This window comes from Colossoma macropomum, unplaced genomic scaffold (assembly GCF_904425465.1).
Source record: "Colossoma macropomum unplaced genomic scaffold, Colossoma_macropomum, whole genome shotgun sequence".
Classification (NCBI taxonomy): domain Eukaryota; kingdom Metazoa; phylum Chordata; class Actinopteri; order Characiformes; family Serrasalmidae; genus Colossoma; species Colossoma macropomum.
This window is the reverse complement of record NW_023494795.1, coordinates 16,702,396-16,726,848: the sequence shown is the minus strand read 5'-3', so window position 1 is coordinate 16,726,848 and position 24,453 is coordinate 16,702,396. Positions and strand designations below refer to the sequence as shown.

Sequence of the window (24,453 nt, the reverse complement as noted above, 5' to 3'; positions counted from 1 at the left end):
ACAGATTGTTTTCTCTCACTAACATTATTTTAAACAAAAGTATACCTCTCCCCCTATATAGCGTAGATTATGTAGAATTCGCTGTAGCGGTTTTCTGCCAAACAAGCCCAAACACTACAAGCCCCAGGATGCAATTGTTACACATCTCCACGCATGCGTATTGGAATCCTCGAATTGGAAAAGCTGGTGAAAGTTGGTTCCTTGTGTTTAGCTAACGTATATGTCCGTTTCGGATCTAGTTGGGAAAGATGGCTGCTAGATATGATAGAGCTATAACTGTCTTCTCTCCTGATGGTCATCTGTTTCAAGTAGAATATGCTCAAGAAGCGGTGAAGAAGGGTTCTACAGCTGTGAGTATTCTGCCGTACAGCTAGCTGTGTTTTCAGTAGCTTTGGCTAACAAGAAGGCTAGCTTCTACTCCAGCTAACTAGCTAGCTACTCTGGTTAAAATGATAGGTAACTGAAGTGACTGGCGTGTCGCGGATAACTATTAAATACCGAACTGCTGAAATTGGTCCAATAAATTATCAAAACCTCCAGCCAACAAGCTGACTAACGCATCGCCGCTGGCTGTGCTAACTGTTAGCCTAGCGTTAGCACCCTTTGAATGAGAAGTCCGCTAAGCGTGACTTGCATGTTATGGAGCGGTGTGCTAGCTTTGACGCTAGCAGGCTAACATAGGTAGCTAGCTGCATTAAACGATTTATTGTGTTTATAGATTGCATAATAAATTAAAAGTAGCAGGACTAGTTCAGCATAAACAAGTCTGCACTGTGATGATATCTATGGTACCGCTAGATATTATTCTTGTTGAATAATGGTAAGACCGGACACAGAGCTGAATTAGGTGTGATATAGCCACGCACCTGTGGAGGGCAACGTAGGATTATAACTGAGTTCTGGCTTGGAGATTTTTTTATTGTTACTTTACCAACGTTTGGATTGAATGGAAAAGCTGCCTTTGTTTACAAGTCAGATACAGGTTTGCAAGTTATGTAAGAAGTGAGACTGATACGTTGACAGAGCTACTAACAGAAATTGCCCTAATGTTTTCTTTATTTTGTTTTTCCTTAAGGTTGGAATCCGGGGGAAAGACATTGTTGTGCTAGGTGTAGAGAAGAAGTCTGTGGCAAAGCTACAGGAAGAGAGAACTGTTAGGAAGATCTGTGCCCTTGACGAACATGTTTGTATGGCCTTTGCAGGTAATTCTTTACTTTCTCAAAATCCAAGCAAAGCGTTTGCATGGTCAGACTCACTTTGTCACATTAAGCTTTTTGAGTCAGTCTGTGTAGTCTAATATGATGCTTGTTGTTAGATTATGCTCTGAAAGGGAAGCCAAGACAATATACTCTTTTTATTGGCATTAACAATAAAGCTTTAATGTAATAGTAGTAAAAGTGAACTGTATACTTTGTTCCCTCACAGGTCTTACAGCTGATGCAAGGATTGTCATTAACAGAGCAAGGGTGGAGTGCCAGAGCCACAGACTTACAGTGGAGGACCCTGTTACTGTAGAATACATCACTCGATACATTGCAACCCTTAAACAGGTACCAGTCTTTATGAAACCCAGACTTTTGCACATTACATAATGCAAGGAGCTTTGTTAGTATTTATACAGATTGGATTTTCTTTAGTTCCTGTCAAATGTAAACAAACAACCAAGGGGTGTAACAATACATATGTTTTCAGATTGAAAACAATTTGCTGTTCTGAGGTCAAAATTTGATACGATGAGATTAGATTCTCTCTAGTTATGTTCTATACAGATTGGCATGGTTCAGATAAATGGTCCCAAATAATTTTTAAACAGAACTTTTAAAAAATTCCTGTCATGCCAGCCACCTAACAAAAAAGCCCCAACAGTCACAACCTCGAGAAGTTATAGGCAGCTTCAGAAAAATGCACATTTGAGTGTGGGTATGTGCATAACCTAAGCCACGCCACTTCCACTTTCCTCTTTTAGGATGCACACAGTTCCCTAGTTTTGATGACTGACTGTGGTTTTCATGGCAAATAGCAAATAAGGGACCCTCAGGAGAGACTGAGAGAGGTGTATCTGTGATGCACTGTTTTGAAGTGTTGTTTGTTTGTTTGTTTGTTTGTTTGTTTGTTTTTGGGATACCGTGTTGAAATTGTTATGCTTTTTTTTTTCTTAACTACTTTGAGTGTATATTGTCTCCCTAATGTTACTTGGTTTCGTTCATTCATAATGCTGTTTAAATTCCTTTGTTAGCGTTATACACAAAGCAATGGACGGCGTCCCTTTGGTATCTCTGCTTTGATTGTGGGTTTTGACTATGATGGGACCCCACGGCTGTATCAGACAGACCCTTCAGGAACATACCACGCATGGAAGGTAAGGAAGAGCAGGTCTGTAAGCAGAACTGTATCATTAACATGCTACTTATGTGTTCATCTGTATAATTATCTCCAATTATGATTCTTAAATAATTTTCCATCCTTTCCTCATTTGTTACCAGGCAAATGCAATTGGACGCAGTGCTAAGACTGTGAGGGAGTTTCTGGAGAAGAACTACACAGATGAAGCCATTGCTAGTGACAATGATGCCATCAAACTGGCTATTAAAGCCCTGCTAGAGGTACAAATATCATAATCATCCATCATTCTATAAACAAACCTGCTCAAAACACATTGATTTTTCAGACAGGATCATATGTTTGCATTTTCTTTAAAACTGTTTGAATTCTCTTACTTAGGTTGTCCAGTCTGGTGGTAAGAACATTGAGCTGGCTGTGATCAGGAGAAACCAGCCCCTCAAGGTAAAAGTCTGTCCATTCATTAATTTGATAGTGTTGGGTGTTTTAACATTTTTTTCTGATTTTTGATTATTTATGCCTTGTTTGTTTATTATTATTTATATATGTACCGCATAGTGGTTTTTAATTTTAAATTAAACTGATTGATGTCTACAAAGCAGGGAAGGCCTATAAAATTATCAAAGCGCTTCCAGTTTGTAATTTCGCCTGTCCAAAATGAAGCAATATCAGTTAAGGTGAACTGTGGTAGTCTGGATCTGGAAGACCAAGAAAACTGTCTGTAGAACTGCTCGAATGCTGGCCAGAAAGACAACACAAAACCCCCATGTGACTGCAGAGGACCTGTAGGAAGGTTGAGCTGACACAGGAGTGGTGGTACACTCTTCTACTGTGCAGCATTACTTGCAGAAACATGATCTGCATAGAAGTCATCAAAAAACCTTACCTATGACTTTATCACAAAAGTCAACATTTATGTAGGTACTGTGGCCTAGCGAAGTAAAAATAGAACTTTTTGGCCACAATCACCAGAAGTACGTTTAGAGGAAAAAAGGAGCAGCATTTGATGAAAAGAATGCCTTGACAGCTTAAGCATGGGTGTGGATCTGTTATGCATTGGGTTTCTGTAGCAGCCAGTGGCACAGAAAACATTGCACAGATAGATGGAAGAATGGATTCCACTAAATATTAGCTTCTAATTCTAGACACAAATATGACAAATCAAGAAATTGAAGCTGAAAAGATGCTGGCTTCTACAGCAGGACAATGATGCAAAACATTTCTTAGAAACCATCTCCAACTACTTCAAGAAATGCAAGCTAAAGCTTTTAGAATGGCCCTCACAGTCTCCTGACTTAAAGAGTATCGAAAATGTGTGGGTAGATCTGTGCATGCAAGACAAACCTAAGAATATCACAGAACTGGAAGTGGTCTGCAAGGAAGAGTGGGTAAAAATTCTCACAGAAAGGACAGAAACTCCTAGCTGTCTACAAAAAGCATTTGCAAGCTGTGATATTTACCAAAGACTGTGTTACTGGGGACTAAATTAGTAGGCTTTTCTTTTTATTTCAGGTAATCAAATAGAATATAACTGTGCATTAACATTTGCAGAAAATGCTATTTTTAAAATAGTTTGCTGCAGAAGTCTTTAAAAAATTAACAAAATGTCATTTCGCCCACAATGTCAAGTGCCGACATACAAAAGGGTGGGTCCTCCAAATGACCTTTTGTTCATCTTATTAAGTGAAAACTGCTTAGCATTTTAGGTGTAATAATGTTAATTTCTAAATCAGTTTCATATGAAGGCATTTTGGTGTGTGCTGTTTCAAAAAGCAGTGATCATCAACCCTCCTCCTGGAAATCTACCTTCCTGCACACTTTAGCTCCAACTTTAATTATTCCCCTTAAGCCTTCTAATTACTGCCTTCAGAGGTACTTGATTAGCTAAATGATGTTTGTCAGGTTTGAGTTGTAGTAAAAATCCACAGGAAAGTAGATCTTCAGGAGGAGGGTTGGGGACTATTGAAGTAAAGCAATAGTGAGTTATATGATTAATTTATCTTGTTAATGTAATACCTGGTGCATTTTTTAAATATTTTATTTCACAGCTATCTTTTTGTACTGTCTGTCTTTTAAAGAGAGCCTCATTTGATTGAAGCTCTTTTTTTTAATGCAGAGGTGTAGCTGAGTCTGAAACCCATTTCTAAGATACAGGCCTCCCAACTGAATGTGAAATGGTAGATTTGTACATTCAGATTTAGTGTGTTCTAAGTTCTCTGCAGACTTAAGTAGGTGGCATTTTAAAGTTATAGTTGAATGAAATGTACATAATATGTATGAAATGAAATGAAGTAGCTGTGCATGGCATTCAGGTGTACTGTACACAAGGGGTTACTACTGCTGTTTGTTTTAAGACTATACCATCTCAGCTCTTTCAGTTACATTCTTAGTGAAAGTGACAACTCTTCTCTCTGTTCATCAGATTCTGGAGTCCAAGGAGATCGAGACTCTGGTTGCTGAAATTGAGAAAGAGAAAGAGGAGGAAGCTGAGAAGAAGAAGCAGAAGAAATCCTCATAGGTTAAAGCACGCTCACACTAAGTCCTTTACGCCGTTCAGTTTTGTTTATATGGGCAGAAGCACTTGGCTCAGACCCAGGCCTCCTTTCCCCTCCCCTGTTAGTTAAGAGCACATCTCTATTTCCTATGAACCTCACTGGGAGTATTTCATCCAGTTCAACTTTAAATGCAATATTTATCACTGAATTTTTGACAAGCCCATTTTTTCAAATGTTCTTCCTCAAACGTTTCCTGTGTACGTAAAGCATGTTTTTGGTGGACTCTTCAGTGGAATTGGATATAATGCAGTGACTACAATATGGAAAGCATTCCCCCCTTTTTTCTTTACAGTGTAAAAACCTGGTTAGATGCACTGTTTGAGTCTCTACTGCAGTTGAGGATTTTGTGAGGATGTGCTCAAACTGACATGCGCAAATAAAGTATTGTGGTTTGTATTCTCTGGCTGGATACTTGTTGTCTAGAAAAAATATCTGCGAATTGGGAAACGTTACTTTCATGGCTTGCTTCCTTTGCCATGATTGTCACAGAAAAGACTTTGTAAAATGTGTGTATCTGTAAGCGAATAGAGAATAGGCCACTGATGATGTTAAAAGTTTCTGTCTTTGTATTCATGATTGCGCTGATGAATATTTATATGGGATAAATTGCCTTTGTCTTCCTCCATTTGACGTCTCGTCAGTGGGCCGGAAACCTAGAGCGCTCTCATTCCCTCTGCCTTTGATCTGTGCAGGGAACTGAAATGCACAGCCGACAAGAAACTCTCAAGCCAGGCTGAAGATACGATCAATAATTAATTAAATTTAAGCATTCTAGTCCAAAACAATTTTGACACCCCCTCATTGAGTAAAATTTTCATTGGGTGTTTATGCAGTAGTCAACATGAAGTGTGGGTGGGAGGGTTCTGGGACAAAGAGGGACATTTTTTTCGATGGGAATTTAAAAAAAAATTATTTAACATTTCTTAAAATTTCTTAGGATCTTTAAAGATGTACGTTTTGCTTATGTACCTGATTTTAATATACCATAGATTTATCATTTTGTCTAAACTATTTTGAGGTTTTCTGTTAAAAAGAGTGTTCATCACTTGCAAAAGTTTGATAGGGGTTTATATAAACACATGTTTTTTTCTCTTTTAGCTTTTTTCAGTTTTTGGTCCCATAGCTTGATATTTGCAGTGTAAGAGGAATCTGTTTCAACAGTTGATATTAAATTATTGTAGAGAAACTTACCCACAATCAGATTGGAATCAGGAGTCACAATGTGTACAACACAAACATAGCCATTTTATTAACTATCCAAAACCACCATTGACTCTACATGTATCACTGTTTATATATCGCTGTTGTCAGAAGAAAACCTTGTATTTCCAAAATGAAAACTTTACAGGAGAAGGAAAAAAGGTGCTTTATTTTTAATGTAAGTCAATGGAACCAGATTTTTTCTTTTAGTCCATTCATCTTAAATTTTACATACAATGTAGAGGGTAACAGGTATTTTCAAATTATGTCAAAAATGGAGATACAAGGTTTTCTTCCGACAAAAGCGATATAATGTTGATGACAGTAAAAGAGTGCAAAGTTTGGGGACTGTTTTGCATTACGACACCCTCCATGTACCTCTCTGCCATGAATGAGCAAAAACCTCTCAAAACCATCATCTCAGATATCAGACGGCACACTCATAACCTTGTCATGAAATAACTTTCTGTGAGAGATTTTTAATATGTTAAAACTCCTCAGACATCTGTTTCCTGTCACCACCACTATAAAAATTTCTAACTTGGTAGGTTTCTCTAGAACCAAGCATTCCACATCAAACCACTCTGAATAACTGTTTACATTCTAACGGTTTAAGCTGCACTATGTAAGATTTAGGGATTTGGAGACCCCTCTGACAGAAATGTGTAATTGCATGCAGTGTAGGGAAGAACATTTTATAACATGGGTTGTGCTTTGGACCCCTTCCCTGAGTGGATGAATATGATGTATGTGAATTATCTATTATTGAAAATGTAAATAATGTTGATTTTGCATTTGAAACCTAAACATCAAGCTGGACCTTCTGTTTGACACTGTGCATGTGGCGTCAGTATGTAAAGACTTGTTCCAAAAAAAGTCCTGAGTAGTCTGGCCCGTCACCTCTGACTTTACAGGGTGGCTTGCAGCAGCACACGCACACCATCATTTGTTATAACGTAATGCTAAGTCTTTCGATTTTAACCAAAAATTCTTCTATAGTGCAGATTTAAGTATGCAGAAATTCTAAAAATCAGTGGAATTCCCCTTTAAACAAAAAAAAAGCCTCAGTTGCCACAATACGTTAAAGTGATGTAACAAACAGAGCTTGTACACAACATGTCAATAATGGGACAAAGTACTGATTAACTGAATTACTTCATGCTGTTTGAATGATTAAAATGTGTTCATTAGTGAAGGAATGTGTTTAGAATGCACACGGGTTACTGCAGGGCAAAAGCTTTAAAGAAGTTATGGCTCAGCTGTGTGCCATTCTGTACTTTTCACCAACACACACACTGTAGGTGTAGCTGGGGCTGGAGGTGCTGCAGGCATTTACTGTACATAGCTTCCAGCAGCTCATTTCTGCTTATTCAGAGCTAATAGAATATTTTAGAATCCTGGGCCTCAGGCAAGGCACATTGAGAATTGAAGTTTCTGTAGCTGAGGCCAGGCAAACAGAACAGTATTTCTATGAAAAAGCCTTCAATGCAGAGAACTTGAACACAGTTACAGGAAAAAATATATAAACAGGTTCTGCAAAATGCAGTGTGGCTTAAAATTTTAATGCATATTATGATCATCTTCAATGAAGAAAAGGCTACACTAGAGATGGGACCAATCTGATATTCAGGATTGGTATCTAACCCCTGAAAAACAACCCCATAGTATTATCCCTCCTCTACCAAACTTTACAATTAGCACAATGCAGTCAGGCAGGTAATGTTCTTCTGGCATTCCAGACTCGTCCATCAGACTGCCAGATAGAGAAGCATGATTCTTCACTCCACAGAATACATGTCCACTGCTCCAGAGTCCAGTGGCGGCGTGCTTTACACCACTTCATCCGATGCTTGGTAATGTAAGGCTTGCATACAGCTGCTTGGTCATGGAAACCCATCTCATAAGGCTCAGTGGCAATGGGACTGAATGAAACACCTGAATTCAATGATTAAGAGGTGTATCCCGAGACTTTTGTCAATATGGTGTATAGAAAACATGGGACTCTTCATAACTGCAAGACCTGGGAAACCACCAAAACTGTCACCATTAGATAAACAGCACTCAAAGCTTTAATCTTTGAGTGATAGATGAAAAGCTCTGTTCTTGCTGCAGATCTGAAAAAAATTCACAGGTGTTTCTGTCCGTCCTTCCACAGTAAGACAGCTCAACACTGAGTCTGAAAGGATGTGTAGCTGTCAAGAAGCCATCAGAATATTAATAATTTAGTTTTAACAGCTGTTTTGACTGGAAGTTAAATAAATCAAGGGTGGAACTTCTGCACAGGACTGTATATCATCATGTAGGGTAGCAGAGTGAGCATTTTACTTTGGTACTCTTACATGGCCAGTAACGGTTTCAGACCCTGTTGAACAGCTGTGTTCTTAGAGGTGATTTGGTGCCTGGCCTCATGCTGCTTGATTTTTCTCCTCAGGTGGTTTGGTCTTGATGGTGGTTGCTTAACTCCCTCAGGCGATGTTGCCCTGTTTGCCCCCCTCTGGACCCTGTGGGTGCATACAGTTCTGATTGGTTAGCTCTAGCCCCTGAAGCAACATCCTGCTCCGATTGGTTGTTCCTGCCCCCCCAGGCTGTATCATGCCCTGATTGGTCAGCCTTTTTGCCTGCAGCACTGGCCTACTCTGATTGGGTGGTCCAAGCCCCTGAGGCAGTTTCTTGTTCTGGACGGTTACACTTGGTCCCTAAGGGGATGCGCTGCCCTTGGGGCTTATTCTAAAACCCCAGTCCCAACTCCTCACCTATTTAAGAAACGAAGTTATCATAAATAATGTCATTAAAGGACTTAATTAAAATAATATTAGCATGGTTGTATAACCAGGAAGAAGAAAAGGTTATTTTAGGAAATTAAGATAAATTGTTTTAATAAACTTTTGCAGATTCAACCAGAGTGCAGTTATTTTCCTCAAACAGGGCCCATTCCAGGCAAACTTTTCAATAGAAACACCATACGCATTTTGCGTTGCAGTGTTTTTTTAATGATGCCACATTGTTTTCCTTACAAATCCATTTAGCAAGGTAATGTAAATGTGACAAAGTGTCATTTCAGTAGTCAAAGAATATTTCTAAAGATCAAACTAAGGATTCTGAAATTGTGTCTTCACAACTAAAACAAGTAAAGGAAGAAAAAAAAAGTATTTCTCAGAATAATACACAACATAAATTGACCACTTTACATAACATATAATAGAACTGGTGGACGTGGTGTTTGTATGTGCTCCTATCCTCTATCGTAGGAAAGCGTTATAGAGTACAAGGGAGTGTCTAAGTGTCAGGTCCTGTTCCATGCAGAAGATCAAATCTCTGAAAGTCACACGTGTTGGAACCCTCTGTCCAGTTCTCTGTGCATATGAAGCCAGCACCTGAGATAGAGACGAAGAAAGGTGACACTACTGAACATAACCAGTACCAACCAAATGTCTTGCACTAAAGAAATGGTCTCTTCTGCACTTGCTGCTGGGTTATGCTGGTAGCTCTATAGAGAGAGATGCATATTCCACTGAAGATAAAGTAAAAACTCCCCAGGCAGAGAAGATTCAAGGCCATTTGGGTAATCTTGTTCAAAGGCTTATGGGTATTATCTGCAATGCAAACACACACACACACACACACACACACACACACACACTCACTCACACACTCACACACTCACTCTCTCTTTCCTTCGTTCATTAACATACCCCTTTGCCTGAGGGAAGCAGAATTAAACCACAAATTAAAAACGAATTAAACTGAACTAAATACACAATCCTTTACTATTTTGTTAAGTCACTCCTTCATTACAACTTTCTTTCCCTGGAAAAGAGATACTGGTATTATGTAGATAAACAATCTACTTCCCCACCTGCAGATATATATAGAAGTCAGAGACCACACTTATTTTATTTCCAGTCAAATAGGCCATGAAATACAATGTATTCAATTTTTAAGAGATATCTCTGAGAAGATTAGATATAAAGGAATCCACTTGCATAACAAAGGGGAAAGTCTTCAGATTTCTTTAAATAAAACTGAAAGCGAGTCTCCAAAAAAGAATGGGGTGGACACACTACATAAAAATTAGACATGGCATTTACTTGTTGAGGCTTCTGTGTAATGTTTTGTTAAATATGCATTTTTGGCTGGAAATTAAATAAATGAAGGGTAGTCTGAGTCCATAGGCATTGTGGGTAAATGACAGCTTCAAACAAGTATGTTAAGACTACAGAACCCATTATTCCCTTTATACATTGCAGTACAATATTTTGTGGATACATGGACATTTTATATTAGATAAGAGAGACACTCAACCCCTGTGAAACACACACGCACACACTGTAACTGTAGATAGCTGAAGTTACTGACTAGCTACCGCAGGCACACAAACCATGCGCTGAAAGCAATCTCGCTATTCTAATGAATGATGCTTACATGGTTTGTAAATAACTGTGCTGGTCTTTAGATGCAATGAAAGATCTGAACATTTCCAGTCATACTCAACAATCTAAACATCCTCTCCACTCCACTCTCTTTCCCTCTTACAAACACACTTTTCGCAGAGAGGTGGTTGTGTAAACACATCAGTACCTGGTTAGCCCCAGGGCCAGAAGCCTCCAGAGGTTTCCTCTTACGGGGCCCCAGAGCTGCTAGTGCTGCCAAGTTAGCTTCTCTGTGCTGCATCTGAGCCAGCTCCAGCTGCTGCATCTGAGCAAGAGAAACAGATAGAGAGAGATGTTTGAGAAGCACTAAGAAAACAACCGTCTATTTATAACAAACAGAATACAGAAGGTTAAATAAAGTGCAGTCCATAAGTACAAAGCGATACACTGGATCTAAAACTAAGACTACTGAGCTGAGAGCAGAATTTAGGGTATACAGAAATTTAATCCATGCTGACTGAACCATACAGAAATCACAGCCCTTTTTATATGTGGTCTACTCATCAGGACAAAAAGTAACTGGATAAATGAACAAATCTGAATAAAATTGTCATTAATTATCAGTAATAGCAGTTGACCCACAACCTACACTGCCTTTTTTGGGACCATGCTTTGGCCCATATTTTTGGGGGGGATGTTTCACTTTTTGGCCCAAAAAGCATTCACAGTTGCTTTAGTAGTATGTTTTAGGTCCTTTCCTGCTGCAAGATGAGGCACTGGCCACAGTTTTTAGGCATACGGTTGAATATGAATGGTTTAGATCAGGGGTGCTGAATCTTGGTCCTGGAGATCTACCACTTTGTACTTGGCACACCTGGCTTTATTATTCGGATGCCCCTGAAGGCCTTATTTATCTGGTTCAGATATGATAGATTAGGGTTGGAGCTCCAGGACCAGGATTGGGCACCCCTGTTTTGATGCTTTTGAACACTTTGGAATTTATTCTGTTGGTACGAGCATCAATAAAGATGAGTAAGTTCTACTGACAGGCCCACATCCCCAAGCCATGACACAACCTCCATGTGTCAGACATGAGGTGCTATGCTTTAGAGCAGTGGTTCCTGATGCAGTCCTCAGGAACCCCAGACTGTCCACATTTTTGCTCCAACCCAGCTTGAAACACATAAGGATGAAATAAAAATGTGGACCCCTATCTTTTCTTTGATCTATGTGTTGAAAGTATGTGTAAATGTCCCATCTAGAATCAAACATGGATCTTTTGTTAAGTCTTTTTGTGCATTCCATGCAATCACACTCTTGGCCAAAAGACAACAGAGCAGCAAATTGTCCAAGACATTCATTTTTCTAAAACAGGAATACAAAAACAGATGTGATTCTTATATTACAGTTCCAAAAAAGCTGTCAGTCTTCACTTTAACCTCATTAACACTATTTATTTCAATCCCTATGTGCTGAAGTACAAAGCTAAAATAACATAAAAAAAATCATAGCCAAAAAAAGCTGCACTTTTGTATAGCTTTTCATTGGCAGTAGCTCAAATTTAAGAATCATGAAACCCTTGAAACATTGTGACTTTGCGTTTTGTCCTCCATGAGCAGAGCAAACCAAATCTCATCCATACTGGTCCACACACACACACACACACAGAGGTCTAGGGGCCTTTCATTACATTCTGCTCCCTGTACTGCCTCAGGCCTCAATTTCTGCTCCAATTAAACTCAATTAAAATTAGCCCCCAATAAGAAAAAAAACTTGTCTCTAGGGTCTGTGGTGTGTGTGTGTGTGTGTGGCACACATATGGTTAGACATGTTACAACTGTCCTAGGGGAACCCAACAGCTCAAACACAGGTAGAAAAGGAACATTAACACAGAGAGAGAGAGAGAGATACAAATCTAACTGACCTCTTTTGCTCTCTGTTTGAGTCTAAGCTGCTCAGGGTCTTCACTACTGGAGCGAGTCTAAAGGCAAAAGAGAAAGACGACACAAAGGATGACTAGTTTGCTCGCTTTTTCATCTCTCACACAAACATTTGTCACCTTAGCGATGCGCAGAAGTGTCTCTCTCTCCTCTTCTTCTCTCCTTCGCTTCTCCACTTTCTCCAGCTGCTCCAGAAACTTCAGCTGAGAGCGTGTGTCGTTGGTCTGAATGTGTCGCCAGTCATTCTAACCACAAAAAAGCATGCAGCAGTGAGCCCAATAATTAGCATTTTTTAGGGGCTACAAACACTTTATCTTGTGTCCTTTGTACAGCCATGGTTTAAACTAGAAGAACAAACCAAATTAAAGATTTAGTGTATCATGATGATGTGATTCAGAGAAAGGCTGGCGGTGTTCGATGTTTTTGAATGTATGAAACTGACCAAGATTACTGTATGCGGTGCTGTGGCTTGTGTATGTTGGCATGTACCCTATATGAGATACTGCGATGTTGTGCTATGGCAGTGAGCTTCTCCAGCAGACCTCGGAGTCTCTCCTGTGTGGCATGAGAAAGTAACCCAAGCACATCTGGGCTCGCCTCTATGACACCCAGGGAACTACCTATACAAAAATACAGGATTAGTTTGTTATATATATATATATATATATATATATATATATATATATATATATATATATATATATAGATAGGCTTTTTTGACATGGAGTGTTAAAATCATGATAGTGAGTTTTTTTTGTTAAACTGCACAAAAATGGCTTTCTACTGGCACAAAAACAGACAGCAACTCTGCTTTTAGCAATGCAAATAAGCAAAATTCTCTATGCAATCATTTCCATATGATAAAATCTGATCAAGAACAAAATGCATCATCTTATAGTGAAGAGAGATGGGTAACTGAAACTATATGGCAAGAATACTGACTGTCAAGCTAACAGGTAAATCTAATATATATATATATATATATATATATATATATATATATGTATATATATATATACACATATACACACAATTCTACATACATCACTACTTCAAATGTGTCGAATTGAAATCAGGTGTACCCTTTAGTTGCTAATAATTAAAACGCTGTTTGAAAACATCTTAGAGGAACTGGTCTGGTTTGCTCTTTGTTTTTGGGGTGTGTGGTATGATCATGCCTATATCAAAAGAGCTCTCTGAGGCCTCCAGGGGAGGGGTTTAAGAAGATTTCCAAAATACTGGAAATCAATCATTCCACTGTCCAGAAGATCATCTACAAGTATAGAAGATTTAAAACCACTTTCGACTTGTCCAAGCCAGACTGCCCCAGAAAATTTAACCCAAAAGCAGACTGTAAGGTGCTAAACGAAGTCTCTAAGAACCCTAAAACCTCATTACTTAATCTGCAGGTTTCTCTTGCCACTGTTGATGTCAAAGAACATGCATCTACCATCAGGAGGAGACTGAACAAACTTGACCTTCATGGGACGTGTGGCAGGAGGAAGCCTTTGCTGTCTAAAGAACATTAGTTCAAGATTGAAGTTTGCAAAAAAATCTCTAATCAAGGACCAAGACTTCTGAAACAATGTGCTATGGACAGACGAGTCAATGATAGAGTTGTTTGGCCGCAACACCGTGTTTGGCAAAAACCAAAGACGGCAGACCAACTGTAAAGCATGATGGTGGAAATGTTATGGTTTTGCTGGTTTAGGGCCTGGCCAACTTGCAATCATAGAATTGACCGTGAATTCTCTTTAATACCAGAGTGCTTGGGGAGACTGTGAGGCCATCTGTCAAGAAGTTGGCACTGTACAAATGATCCCAAACATACAAGAGGGGATTGGAGGCTGTATATACAAGAAACCCCTCAAACATTGTTTAGTTGAAAGAGTTCTGCATGAAGGAATGGGCAAAAAAATCCTCCCAGTAGATTTCAAATTGATAGTCAGTTACAGGAAATGCCTCCATAAAGTTTTTTCTGCCAAAGGGGCATTTCCAGTTACTTATACCAGGGGTTTACTTACTGTTTCAATAGAAAAGCACATCTTAGTTTTTTTTTTTTTAAATACTTTTTTAATTACTTTGAAATTAAATTTACATTATGTAACATTTATCTATACATACAGTTTAACTGAGGATCGAATATTGACATGTCCACGTCAAAAAAAGAAACATTACATAGGATGTACTTACTTCACATGACTGCATAAGAATATCCAAATGACTATCCAAGTTTTACCTTATAACTCCATTTCAGCAAAAAAGGAAATAAGAAATGAGAGAAACCTAGTCATTTATCTCTTACTGTTTTTCTACACTGATATTTGCATGTGTTTGCTGTGCTCATTTTTTCCACAGGGCCAGACGTTAAGTGTTGCTGTTGCTTTTTGTTATGCTTGCTGAGTAGACAGACATCTGCAAACACTCTGTGATCATCTCGTTTGGCCTTTTCTGCTGATGCAGGCTGAGTTCCTGCGAGGCCAAGCCTGTCTCTTTCATTTCCACATTCTCTCGTTCTGTCTCCTCCGCCTCCTCCTCCTCACGGCTCCTCTACCTCCCGGCTACCTCGCTCCGCCCCCCCCCTCCATCTTTCGCACTTTCTCTCCCTTGTTCTGATGCTTATTTTGATCAGCACAGCAGAGTGGATTCCTGCCACTCTGGCAACTTTGCGCCGCTCCACAGTCATTAGCATACTGATTAAGCAGAACAGCCTCGTCAGAGATACTGCTGATCAAAGAGAGAGCCTCTCCCCTCTGTCTCTCAGAACAGCTCCTCAAAATGTGCCAAAAATGATGGGAGGGAGAAGAGAGAGGAGAGAGAGAGAGGTGGGGAAGAAGGATACCTAGAGGAAATCAATGAAGGGGGGCAAGACTCAATAAGGAATAAAGTTCACGTATATGACAGAAAGGAAGCAAATTTCAGTAAGCAGCTGTTCAGTCGTCCTCATGGTGGTCTTGTGTGCATTTATTTGAGTATGACTAAATGTGATGGCACAGTTACCAATATGTTGCACCCTCTGTTGCAGTGCTGGTGTCTGTAGGAAGGGCTCATCCCTGCACGAGTGGACCACCGAGCCCACCAGCTCTGCACTGGAGGCAAGAATGCGAGCATTTTCCTCATTCACGTTCACCCCTGCCATGGAGGCCACGTCGTTAATGTCGTCATCGTCCCTAATCAACAAAAAACAAGAATGCAAATACAAAAACAGAATTAAAAAGACTATTCAAATATTTGTAAATAAACTGCATTTATGAAGAGCCAATTAGAGGTGGGCTTATACTCAGGGATGTTGTGGTAAAACGAATTGGGAGGAATCGAGAGAGCATTTTCTCTCCTACAAAAACCAAATTGTCACACATTCCGATGCCACGTTTTCATTTTTTGCATGTGTATACTTTCAAGTTGTACAACTTCTACTAACACTGAAAGCAGCGCAGTGCTGTGCGCACAGTGAAATGTTTCTGTGATGCTCTGAATTTGTGGATAAAAAAAACGCCACAGCTGTGTTTAGTGCATCTTTCCAGTGGCATGATACTTGTGACAAGAAAGAAGAATTTGCGCAGCATATGGCTGGTATTAAAGAACACACTCATCTGTGGGTTTGACACTGTTTCTTTAGTGGAGGTTGTGAAATGTATAGTGCAAGCCTATATATAAGTTATATGGTCCTCTGGGCTTTTTTCACATTTTGTGAATGGAACTTGGAAGTAGAAGAGGGAGGAGATGGGATAAATGTATAAACAGAACGGATCTGTCTGCAGCCATGTTCAGTGAAAAAGAGGTACGTCAATGTAGATTTTATTTTCATTTGTTTAATTTTTGTGAGGGGGTTTAACCCAATTTTTCTCCCCAAATTAGTCATGGCTAAATTCCAACCGCTAGCTAGTTCTCTCCCGATCACATGATGCTACCAAGCTGGGAGAGTGAAGGCTAGCATGTGCTTCCTCTGAGTCATGTGAAGCACCACTGCATCTTTTCGAACTGCAACATCACTGCACAGCTCAACACGTTTAGAAGAGAACACCAACTGTCAATTCTGTTACATCAGCTGATAGACACCCACACTGGCTGGCATCACACAAAGTTAAGGGGGAGAGTGAGGGCCATCTTACCCACCCAGAAAGAGTGAGGTTAATTATGCTCCCTTGAACTTCCAGCCATGGACGGCTCTGGAGTCACCAGGGGTCAAACTCATGACTTTTACAGAAATCCCAATAAGTGAGTAAACTCTAAACATAATTGAGTAAACTATAAAATGGTGGGTAAATAATTTAAAAAGTGAGTAAATGTCATTTACCCTCCAGTACACTGCTGCTTATACTCATCTTGACCTAAACAGACACACATGCAAGTGTATGCACATCCTCAGTGGAGCAGAGGATAGCAGTGTGTCAGAGTCATTACCGGAAAGAGCCTGAGGTGCTGTCCTTGAAGCTGTGCATGCGCATTGCTGGAGGTGGCACAGTAGAGGGGGCTTTAGATCCCTGAAGCGAGTACTGCATCCCCAAAGCCCCTGTGAGGAACACACATAAACACTGCAGTAGAGAGGTCAGTGTGTACTTTTAGTTCCTTGCAATAAAATCCAAGAGACTGAACAACTTGGTCTGTGAATAGGCTAGCACTGAATACATCTGAACATATGACTGCACATGTTATGGGTGAAAATAAATGTAGAGAACTTTTACCTCCAGGTTGAGTATTAGTCTGAATGATCAACTGCTTAGGCTTCTGCACAGGCGCATCACCACAGGACGAGGTTGTCACAGGGTGTCTGACAGTCACTCCTTTCGACTGCTGGATCACCTAACCAAGTAGAAATACTTAAACATATAAGTTGTAATACCAATTACAGCATGCCCAGAAAATATAGAATGAGACAGCTGAAGAGGATATCATAGACAGTCATACTTCATTACAAATTCAGGAGCCTGGAGGGAAAGGCTTGATGCGTATGTCGACTCTGAAGCAGCCTAAAACTTTTGAGTGATTCTCAGGTATAAGAAAAATGAGCTGCGACATTCCTGCAGAGATTCTTCAATACATTCAAATGCAACAAACACAATTTGGATATTAGATTATGAGAAAACAAATGACATTATGTAAAAATGACACATGAAGTGTGCGAGAAAAAGGAAGCTGATGGGATACTGGTGCGCTTTAAGTGAATTAGAGTGAAGCATGGGTGGCAGGGACTTAACCAGACAATGAAGACAAATTGAAGAAAAAATGTCATAAAAATGAGTCATACTTCAGGAAGGGGGCTTTCGTTCTATTTTTTCCCCCACACACAGTGAGAAAAACCTCACTGGCGTATCTAGCTGGTGCACATCTATACTCACAAGGCATTAAAGCCCCAAATATGTAGTAATCTCTAATGTTTTATTTAGTTTTGATTTCTGGATACTTATTGTACCACCATACGCCCCTAAAAAGGGGTTCCTGAAGGGTTTTTTAATAAAGGCAATGGTTAGATATGGGCCCATGCCAACTCAAAGATCTGCTGAATGCATAAATGTTTCTATGCACACTTAAATAGTTCCTCTCTATAACGAAGACACTGTTGTATATTGTTCTTTAAAGAACCTTTTAAAATGGTGTAATATAGCACCAAACAGGGTTCCACAAGTCAAAAAAACTTTTCTTGGTACTATATAGAACACTTTTTTGCTGAGAGTATACTAGAAATCAACCTTGTCATCTTGGGGGCAAGGGAGCATGTCTCAAATACAATAAAAATATTTTTGTAGATGAGGTGTTTGAGTTTAAAGAACCCTGTTAAAGTTTGAAGAACCTCCACATGATGTAAAGGTTCTCCTTAAAAAGGTAAAAGGGATAAACATTTGGAGGAGCCATGAGTGGGCAGCAGTGGAAAGTGACAATATATAACATTTAGACATAGACACTGAACCAGACACTTGCTGGACTCAAGAATACCTCTGAATTAACAGGTTATAGGCACAAAACATTCTAACATGGGATTTGATTGGAAAACAGTACACCTTATACGTCTGAACTCTGACGTAACCTGGGCTTACCAATTGAGAGGGTCTCACTGGCAGACTTCCTCTGAGAGGCTGAGAGCTGTTAGAGGAAGTCACATTATGTTTCTGGCTAGTGTTGCCGAGTCCTGAAGAAGAAGACAGGGGTTTAGGCTGGTCACACTGCTGAATGAAGAGCTGCGAGTTGGGCGTGAGCTGACGCACAGCAGGTAGACTCCTCTGGAGAACACAAGAAGCTCACAGCCTAAATGCTGTATTCTCTATGCAATTTTAACCTCAGTATCATACTTATTTTAATGTCAATGTCAAGCAAACAAGTCTTACCTTAAGAAAAGGCACCAGGTATGGCTGAGGGGACGATTTAAGCTCCATGTAGAGTTTTTCTGTAAACTCTTCTGCCTCTAGTTGCCCATCCTTAAAAGAATAAAGAAAACAGGGAATATACATTTCTGTTAAGCATGTTCAACTGTACTTTTAGTTTATTTAAACTGTAATGTTTTATCTTCCCATTGATTTGCCTCCTCTGCAAAATTGTTGACATTGTATGACTAAAATAAAAAAAAAAAACTACATGAATCGAAATAAATTATTATTAATAAAACTGCTGCATAATGTACGTGTTTTACAGAAGGAACATGATCATGTGAACATGATGTAACGTCACACCAGGAGGTCCTTGACAAGAGCTCGAACGTTCTGTGCCATGTTGGCTGAGCGGGTACCACTGGATGCCAGCTTCATCAGAGTGACCAGGAAGTTCTTGCATTTCTTAACATTCTCGAGTGTCTCCTGCAGTGAATGCAAAACATTATTTTTTGAATAAAAACATTTAAACAAATTAAGCAACTATTTATGCATGAGCAGTAGTATAATGTGTCTCTCCATAGAGGTCATCACTCACAGCTGTGACAGGGATGGGGGCGCAGGATTTGGTGGTGCTGTGTCTAGTAGGAATATTCGGAGAGATATTTCGAGGGGCACTGCCACCTGGCCGAATGATTTGAGTCACTGATGGGGAAAGAGATGCCTTGCCAATAGACTACGAAGAAAAATAAAAAAACAAAGATTTGAAACCAGTATTTAAGCTTCTCATAAATCAGTGGTTATTGTGATCTGTGCAGACCCAATCCTACCTTCACCACTGATGTACTGATAACAGTGGTTCCACTCATGGTGCTCTGATTTATGCTCCCCGAAGAGGTGTTGCTTGGAAGCTTTTGGGAAGCAGTGGCTTTAATGACGGTGGTCCCTGTGGTGGAGCTTGGCTTAAGACCAGTAGTGCCTAAGACAGTGGTTGGTTTAATGATTGTGCTCCCTGGCATGGACGTGGCTTTGATTATGGTAGTCCCTGGGGTGGAGGTGGGTTTCAGAACAGCTGTTCCTGTACTGGGGGCTGGATTTATTATGGTGGCTACATTTGCAGGTGATGGTGGGATAGAGACTCTAATGATCGATGTGGCTGTCGCAGTTGCCTATGAATAAGAGGAGGTGTTCTCACATGACTTCAGAATTCAGCATATCTAACGAAGAGTATGTTTCTGAGTGATGCCACTTATTCTCATTAACTTTTAAGGAGCTTTATCTTAAGAAGTGGTAGTGACTGTATGTTCACAATGAAAATTAACAAAAAATTACCATACACCCACAGATATCTCTTTTTTAGGATATGTTTTCTTGAATATTAAATGATTAAATGATTAAGTGACCCTTATAAGGATGTTAAAAAGTTTTTTTAATGAATGTTAGATCAGTTAAACAAAGTAATGATCTATTAGTCTTTAATTCTGGAAAAATTAATAATACTTCTGATGCACTGTATATACTCACACACACCTGGGAGGATTGTGGTCTTACAGTTGTTGTGACACCAGGCTGTCTGGGCACTAATCCCTGAGCCTGCACTTGAGCCAAAGCCTGCTGGGAAACCAACATCAACTGCCCACTGTCACTGCGAATTAAAACCATACCTAGACAAAGCCATATTTGGACATTTGAAAAAGGGCAAGACAAAACATTTGGAAAACAAACGAGAGGCTTCTAGGATGAACAGATTAGAGACAGACAATACAGTTTGCATGTGTGAAATAGCAAGACCAGAAACCTTGTGGGATGTGGAAGTTGGCAGGCAGTTGGATAGAGGTGGTCTGAGGGCCGCGTGCCACTGGTACAGTCTGCTGTGGAGTAGATGTCCTTGGAAATGCCATTATTGCCCCTTGGACTGGAGCTGGAGTCATAGCTGGGCCTCCGGTCTGGTTTGGGGTCCCTCCAGGATGTGCAGCCAGTGCCCCCAACCCCTGCAAACTGGTCACGGCTGGTGCGGTAGCCGATGGCAAGACTCTTGCCCCCACCACCAGTGGCGCGCTGGATCTGACAGCTGCAGTGCTCACTATGATCTTTGGAGCAGAAGGCAGAGAGGAAGAGGACACAGTGGAGCTCACAGGTGCCACGGCTACAGCTGACTTTGAGAGCATACTGGAGGGCATGGAGAGTAAATCGGCTTTGGCAGGTTCCTTTTTAAGTGCCTCGCGCGGCTCTGATGATGGATTTTTGTTTTCACCTGGAAGTGCTGACGCTTTGGTTGAAGTATGAGACGCGTTAGTCACGTTGGCTGTGCACTCTGACCCTACACTGCGTTCACCTGATACTTGAGATGTTTGTGGCTTTGCTGCTTTCGCTCCAGCCGCGGCGGCTTCGTTACTGGACACTTCAGACTCATCCTGTACTATACTAAAATTATTTGCAGTTTCGTTTTTAGACATGGTAGAACTTTATGCTGTGCTCAGAACATAAGCTGTATGGTCTAGCAATCCGCTACATGCTGCCAGTGTCACACATATACGGGAACAGACGTCTCGTGCAGTTTAAGATGACTAACGTTACCTGTGCATTGACTCTTATCGACTCAGACATGACGTTTCAAACAGACACCCACCTCTTCATTGTCAGCTGTTATCAAAACCACGCCGCTTGCACAACAGGTGCAAAATAAGTTCCCACCTGCTGACTGTTATACAGCTCAAACTCAAACAAGGTTTTCACATTAAGTCCAATAACGCGTTGCTTCCTTTCACCTAGCTGTATTTTTTATCTGTTAATACGGGTATAAATGTAACAGCCTAATGATGTTATATATTGAGTTCTTTTCAGTTTCTTAGTTGCTTAGGTCAAATTTCCATCTGAACGGGACAGAGCCTGCTTACATTCATGGCTAGTACTTTTTTTTGCTTGGAAGCTATTTTACCTTTTCTTGAACAGGTCTGCTGTTTGGTTTAAACAGTTAAAATTAAACGGTTTCTCTCCTGAAGTTACCGTCTCTTCGCTTTAGCTGCTTCAGATAAAGGACAGCTCACAAATCCAGGGCGTTTGGAGTATATAGGGCGCTAAATACTAAACACAACATTTGTTTATCTGTGAATTTCAGGAGAAAGTCGAAAAAATGAAGGCCAGGTTATGAATCATATTTACAACAGTTTCAAACTGTCGCTGTCTCGGCCAATCGAATGGCCGTTGCTAGGCAAAATTAACACGTTCACTTAAAACGATTGGCCACATTTTCTCCAATCAAAAGCTTCTGACGCCATGTTCGTAATCATAGCAGTTGAGGTGCCAATTTAAAATCCATTTGAAACGACTCTTTTTGAATAGTTAGAAGTTAAGCTGACAAAATTAATTTATAGAGCAGAGATCAGTTTTGGTAAGTATCCCCAAAGGTGTTTTAGAATTATATCCTATGTATTTTTTTCATGGCCTCATTTCACTTGTAGCCTTTTGGCTTCATATCCGTCTGGTGTATCCGCTTTAATGTACTTCATTTCTAGATGTTGTGTGATGTGACGTTTGAGCTCTTTAGCAGTAGGTTTTTGTGTTGATGGATATATATACCGACCAGCCACTTCTTTAATCTCCTTATTTACACTCATTGGCCATTTTATCAGCTCCACTTACCTAATAGGAGCACGTTGTAGTTCTACATAATTACAGACTGTAGTCCATCTGTTTCTCTGCATACTTTGTTAGTCCCCTTTTACCCTTTCCTTCAATGGTCAGGACCCCCACATGACCATCACAGAGCAGGTATTGGTATTATTTGGATGGTGGATCATTGTCAGCACTGCAGGTGGTGGTGGCAGTGTGTTAGTGTGTGTTGTGCTGGTACGAGTGGATCAAACACAGCAGTGCTGCTGGAGTTTTTAAACACTTTATCCACTCACTGTCCACTCTATTAGACACTCCTACCTTGTTGGTTCATCTTGTAGATGTAAAGTCAGAGACAGCAGCTCATCTGTTGCTGCACAGTTTGTGTTAATCATCCTCTAGTCCTTCATCAGTGGTCACAGGATGCTTCCCACAGGATGCTGTTGGTTGGATATTTTTGGTTGGTGGCCTATTCTCATTCCAGCTGTGACAGTGAAGTGTTTAAAACCTACATGAGCATTGCTGTGCCTGATCCACTTGTACCAGTGCAACACTTACTGTCAGTGTCAGTGTCACTGCAGTGCTGAGAATGATCCACCACTTAAATAAGACCTGCTCTGTGGTGGCCCTGATCATTAAATAACAGGGTAAAAGGGGGCTAAAAAGTATGCAGAGAAACAGATGGACTACTATATCTCATGTGTTATTTTGCTAGACTTTCAGTCCCTTTTTTGGAGATTTCATGTATTCAGTGGTGATAAGTGCTGTGCTGATTGTGATTTTGAACAGACTGGTTGTGATTGTGTTCAGCTGGTGTTGCTGCGCTGTTTATCTGTATTTGGATGTAGGCTACTTGATGCTGATAACACATGCTGCCCAGCTTTTTTGCCACATTCTCAGTGTGTTTTCCATTCTGCTTTGAATGCATAACATTCACAAAACAGTTTGCATTTTGATAAGCAAAGCACCTCCTGGCTTGTAACTTATACTCACTCATGTTAAGCAGACTCAAGATTATCCACAGACAATGAACAGTGTTAACTTGTTAAACCTATACATGAAGAGTAGCTGTATGATGATGTTTTATGTGATTCTTTGTAGGAGTTGGGAACTTGGAGACCTCTATGATGGAAATTTGTAATTGCACGCAACATGAAGAACGTTTTGTAACGTCGATTGTGCTTCGGACCCCCACAAGTGGATGAGTCTGAGTTGAAAGAGTATTGGAAGAGAGCTTAAGCAAAAGTTGGTCAAGGACGTGTCTTCGGGGATGTGAGTGAATTATCTACTATTGGCATCATATCTTCATCAGTATAATGTTGATTTTGCATTTAAGACCTAAACATCAAGTCAGACCTTTTTGATCCTGTGCATGTGACGTTAACACGTAAAGACATATTGCGTGGTCTGAAAAAATGCCATCCCGGTACCTTTTAAATGATTATTTCAGGTTTTACAGGGTCTCTCACAGTGGCGCACACACACCATATTTTAGTGTGTTCTTTTTTTCTCCATACATAGTAACGGTACTTCTTTTAGTTTAAAATAAATACATAGTGCTCCTTTAATGATGTCACTACATCATTACATTACTCTGCAGAAAAGATTCTCAGTAGATTCTTAGGAAATGAGAGTATCCAGACGTAGTTTCCAGCTTTATTTTTAAGACCAACATGTATAAAAATCCTGATTATGCCCTTGTTTTTTAACTCCATAATAGAAATATAACCTGGGCTTATTTTATAATCATCTCCATTTCAGTGACAGTATTCATCATATTCAAATCCAGAATGTAAATGACTTCTAGTTCTCATCTGAGGATGACGAAGGGCTGTGAAAGCTAACGTTTTAGTTTTTCATTCAGTTGAGCTAGAATACCATTCAGGTTAAAAAAAAATGTCATATTGTTCATACAGATTGTTGTACAGTCCATACAATCGATTTTGATTTACATTTAATGTATGAGGGGAAAATAAGACAAAAACACCTGTGTTTTTCTTAATCTGTTTCATTTAGTGTGAGCAGATCTCCCACTGAGAGAGAGAGTGACCTAGCATGACGGAAAGGCTAGGAGTGAAAGAGACAATATGAAGCTGAATAATCATTTAACTAGAAATACTATCCATCATACTCG

At 40.0% G+C, this 24,453-nt stretch overlaps 2 protein-coding genes across 2 annotated transcripts; one reads left to right on the top strand and one right to left on the bottom strand.

Moving 5' to 3' along the window:
• The first annotated feature begins 143 nt into the window (after positions 1 to 143).
• Positions 144 to 5,291, top strand: psma8 (proteasome 20S subunit alpha 8). Its single transcript, XM_036581639.1, has 7 exons — positions 144 to 350; positions 1,076 to 1,202; positions 1,426 to 1,550; positions 2,237 to 2,359; positions 2,484 to 2,603; positions 2,722 to 2,784; positions 4,763 to 5,291. The coding sequence occupies exons 1-7, from the start codon at positions 249 to 251 to the stop codon at positions 4,856 to 4,858; spliced, it is 756 nt and encodes a 251-aa protein (XP_036437532.1). The 5' UTR covers positions 144 to 248; the 3' UTR covers positions 4,859 to 5,291.
• A 4,043-nt stretch (positions 5,292 to 9,334) lies between these two features.
• On the bottom strand, positions 9,335 to 21,163 carry taf4b (TAF4B RNA polymerase II, TATA box binding protein (TBP)-associated factor). Its single transcript, XM_036582609.1, has 15 exons — positions 20,506 to 21,163; positions 20,238 to 20,371; positions 19,538 to 19,876; positions 19,306 to 19,443; positions 19,071 to 19,193; positions 18,729 to 18,818; positions 18,441 to 18,623; positions 17,091 to 17,208; positions 16,810 to 16,918; positions 15,406 to 15,575; positions 12,895 to 13,025; positions 12,525 to 12,650; positions 12,390 to 12,446; positions 10,674 to 10,790; positions 9,335 to 9,469 (listed from the first exon to the last, which is right to left on the bottom strand). Exons 1-15 carry the CDS (start codon positions 21,161 to 21,163, stop codon positions 9,335 to 9,337), a joined length of 2,628 nt encoding a protein of 875 aa, XP_036438502.1.
• Between the last annotated feature and the right edge of the window lie 3,290 nt (positions 21,164 to 24,453).

What these genes read in the sequence shown, in the direction of transcription:
- psma8 (XM_036581639.1), top strand. Translation starts at nt 249, where the DNA reads ATGGCTGCTAGATATGATAGAGCTATAACTGTCTTCTCTCCTGATGGT. An exon ending in CTATTAAAGCCCTGCTAGAG is followed by an intron (nt 2,604 to 2,721) that starts GTACAAATATCA and finishes TCTCTTACTTAG; the next exon opens with GTTGTCCAGTCTGGTGGTAA. An exon ending in GGAGAAACCAGCCCCTCAAG is followed by an intron (nt 2,785 to 4,762) that starts GTAAAAGTCTGT and finishes TCTGTTCATCAG; the next exon opens with ATTCTGGAGTCCAAGGAGAT.
- taf4b (XM_036582609.1), bottom strand. Translation starts at nt 21,163, where the DNA reads ATGTCTAAAAACGAAACTGCAAATAATTTTAGTATAGTACAGGATGAG. An exon ending in TAAGACCACAATCCTCCCAG is followed by an intron (nt 19,877 to 20,237) that starts GTGTGTGTGAGT and finishes TCTTATTCATAG; the next exon opens with GCAACTGCGACAGCCACATC. An exon ending in AGCACCTCAGGCTCTTTCCG is followed by an intron (nt 15,576 to 16,809) that starts GTAATGACTCTG and finishes TTTGTTGATTAG; the next exon opens with GGACGATGACGACATTAACG.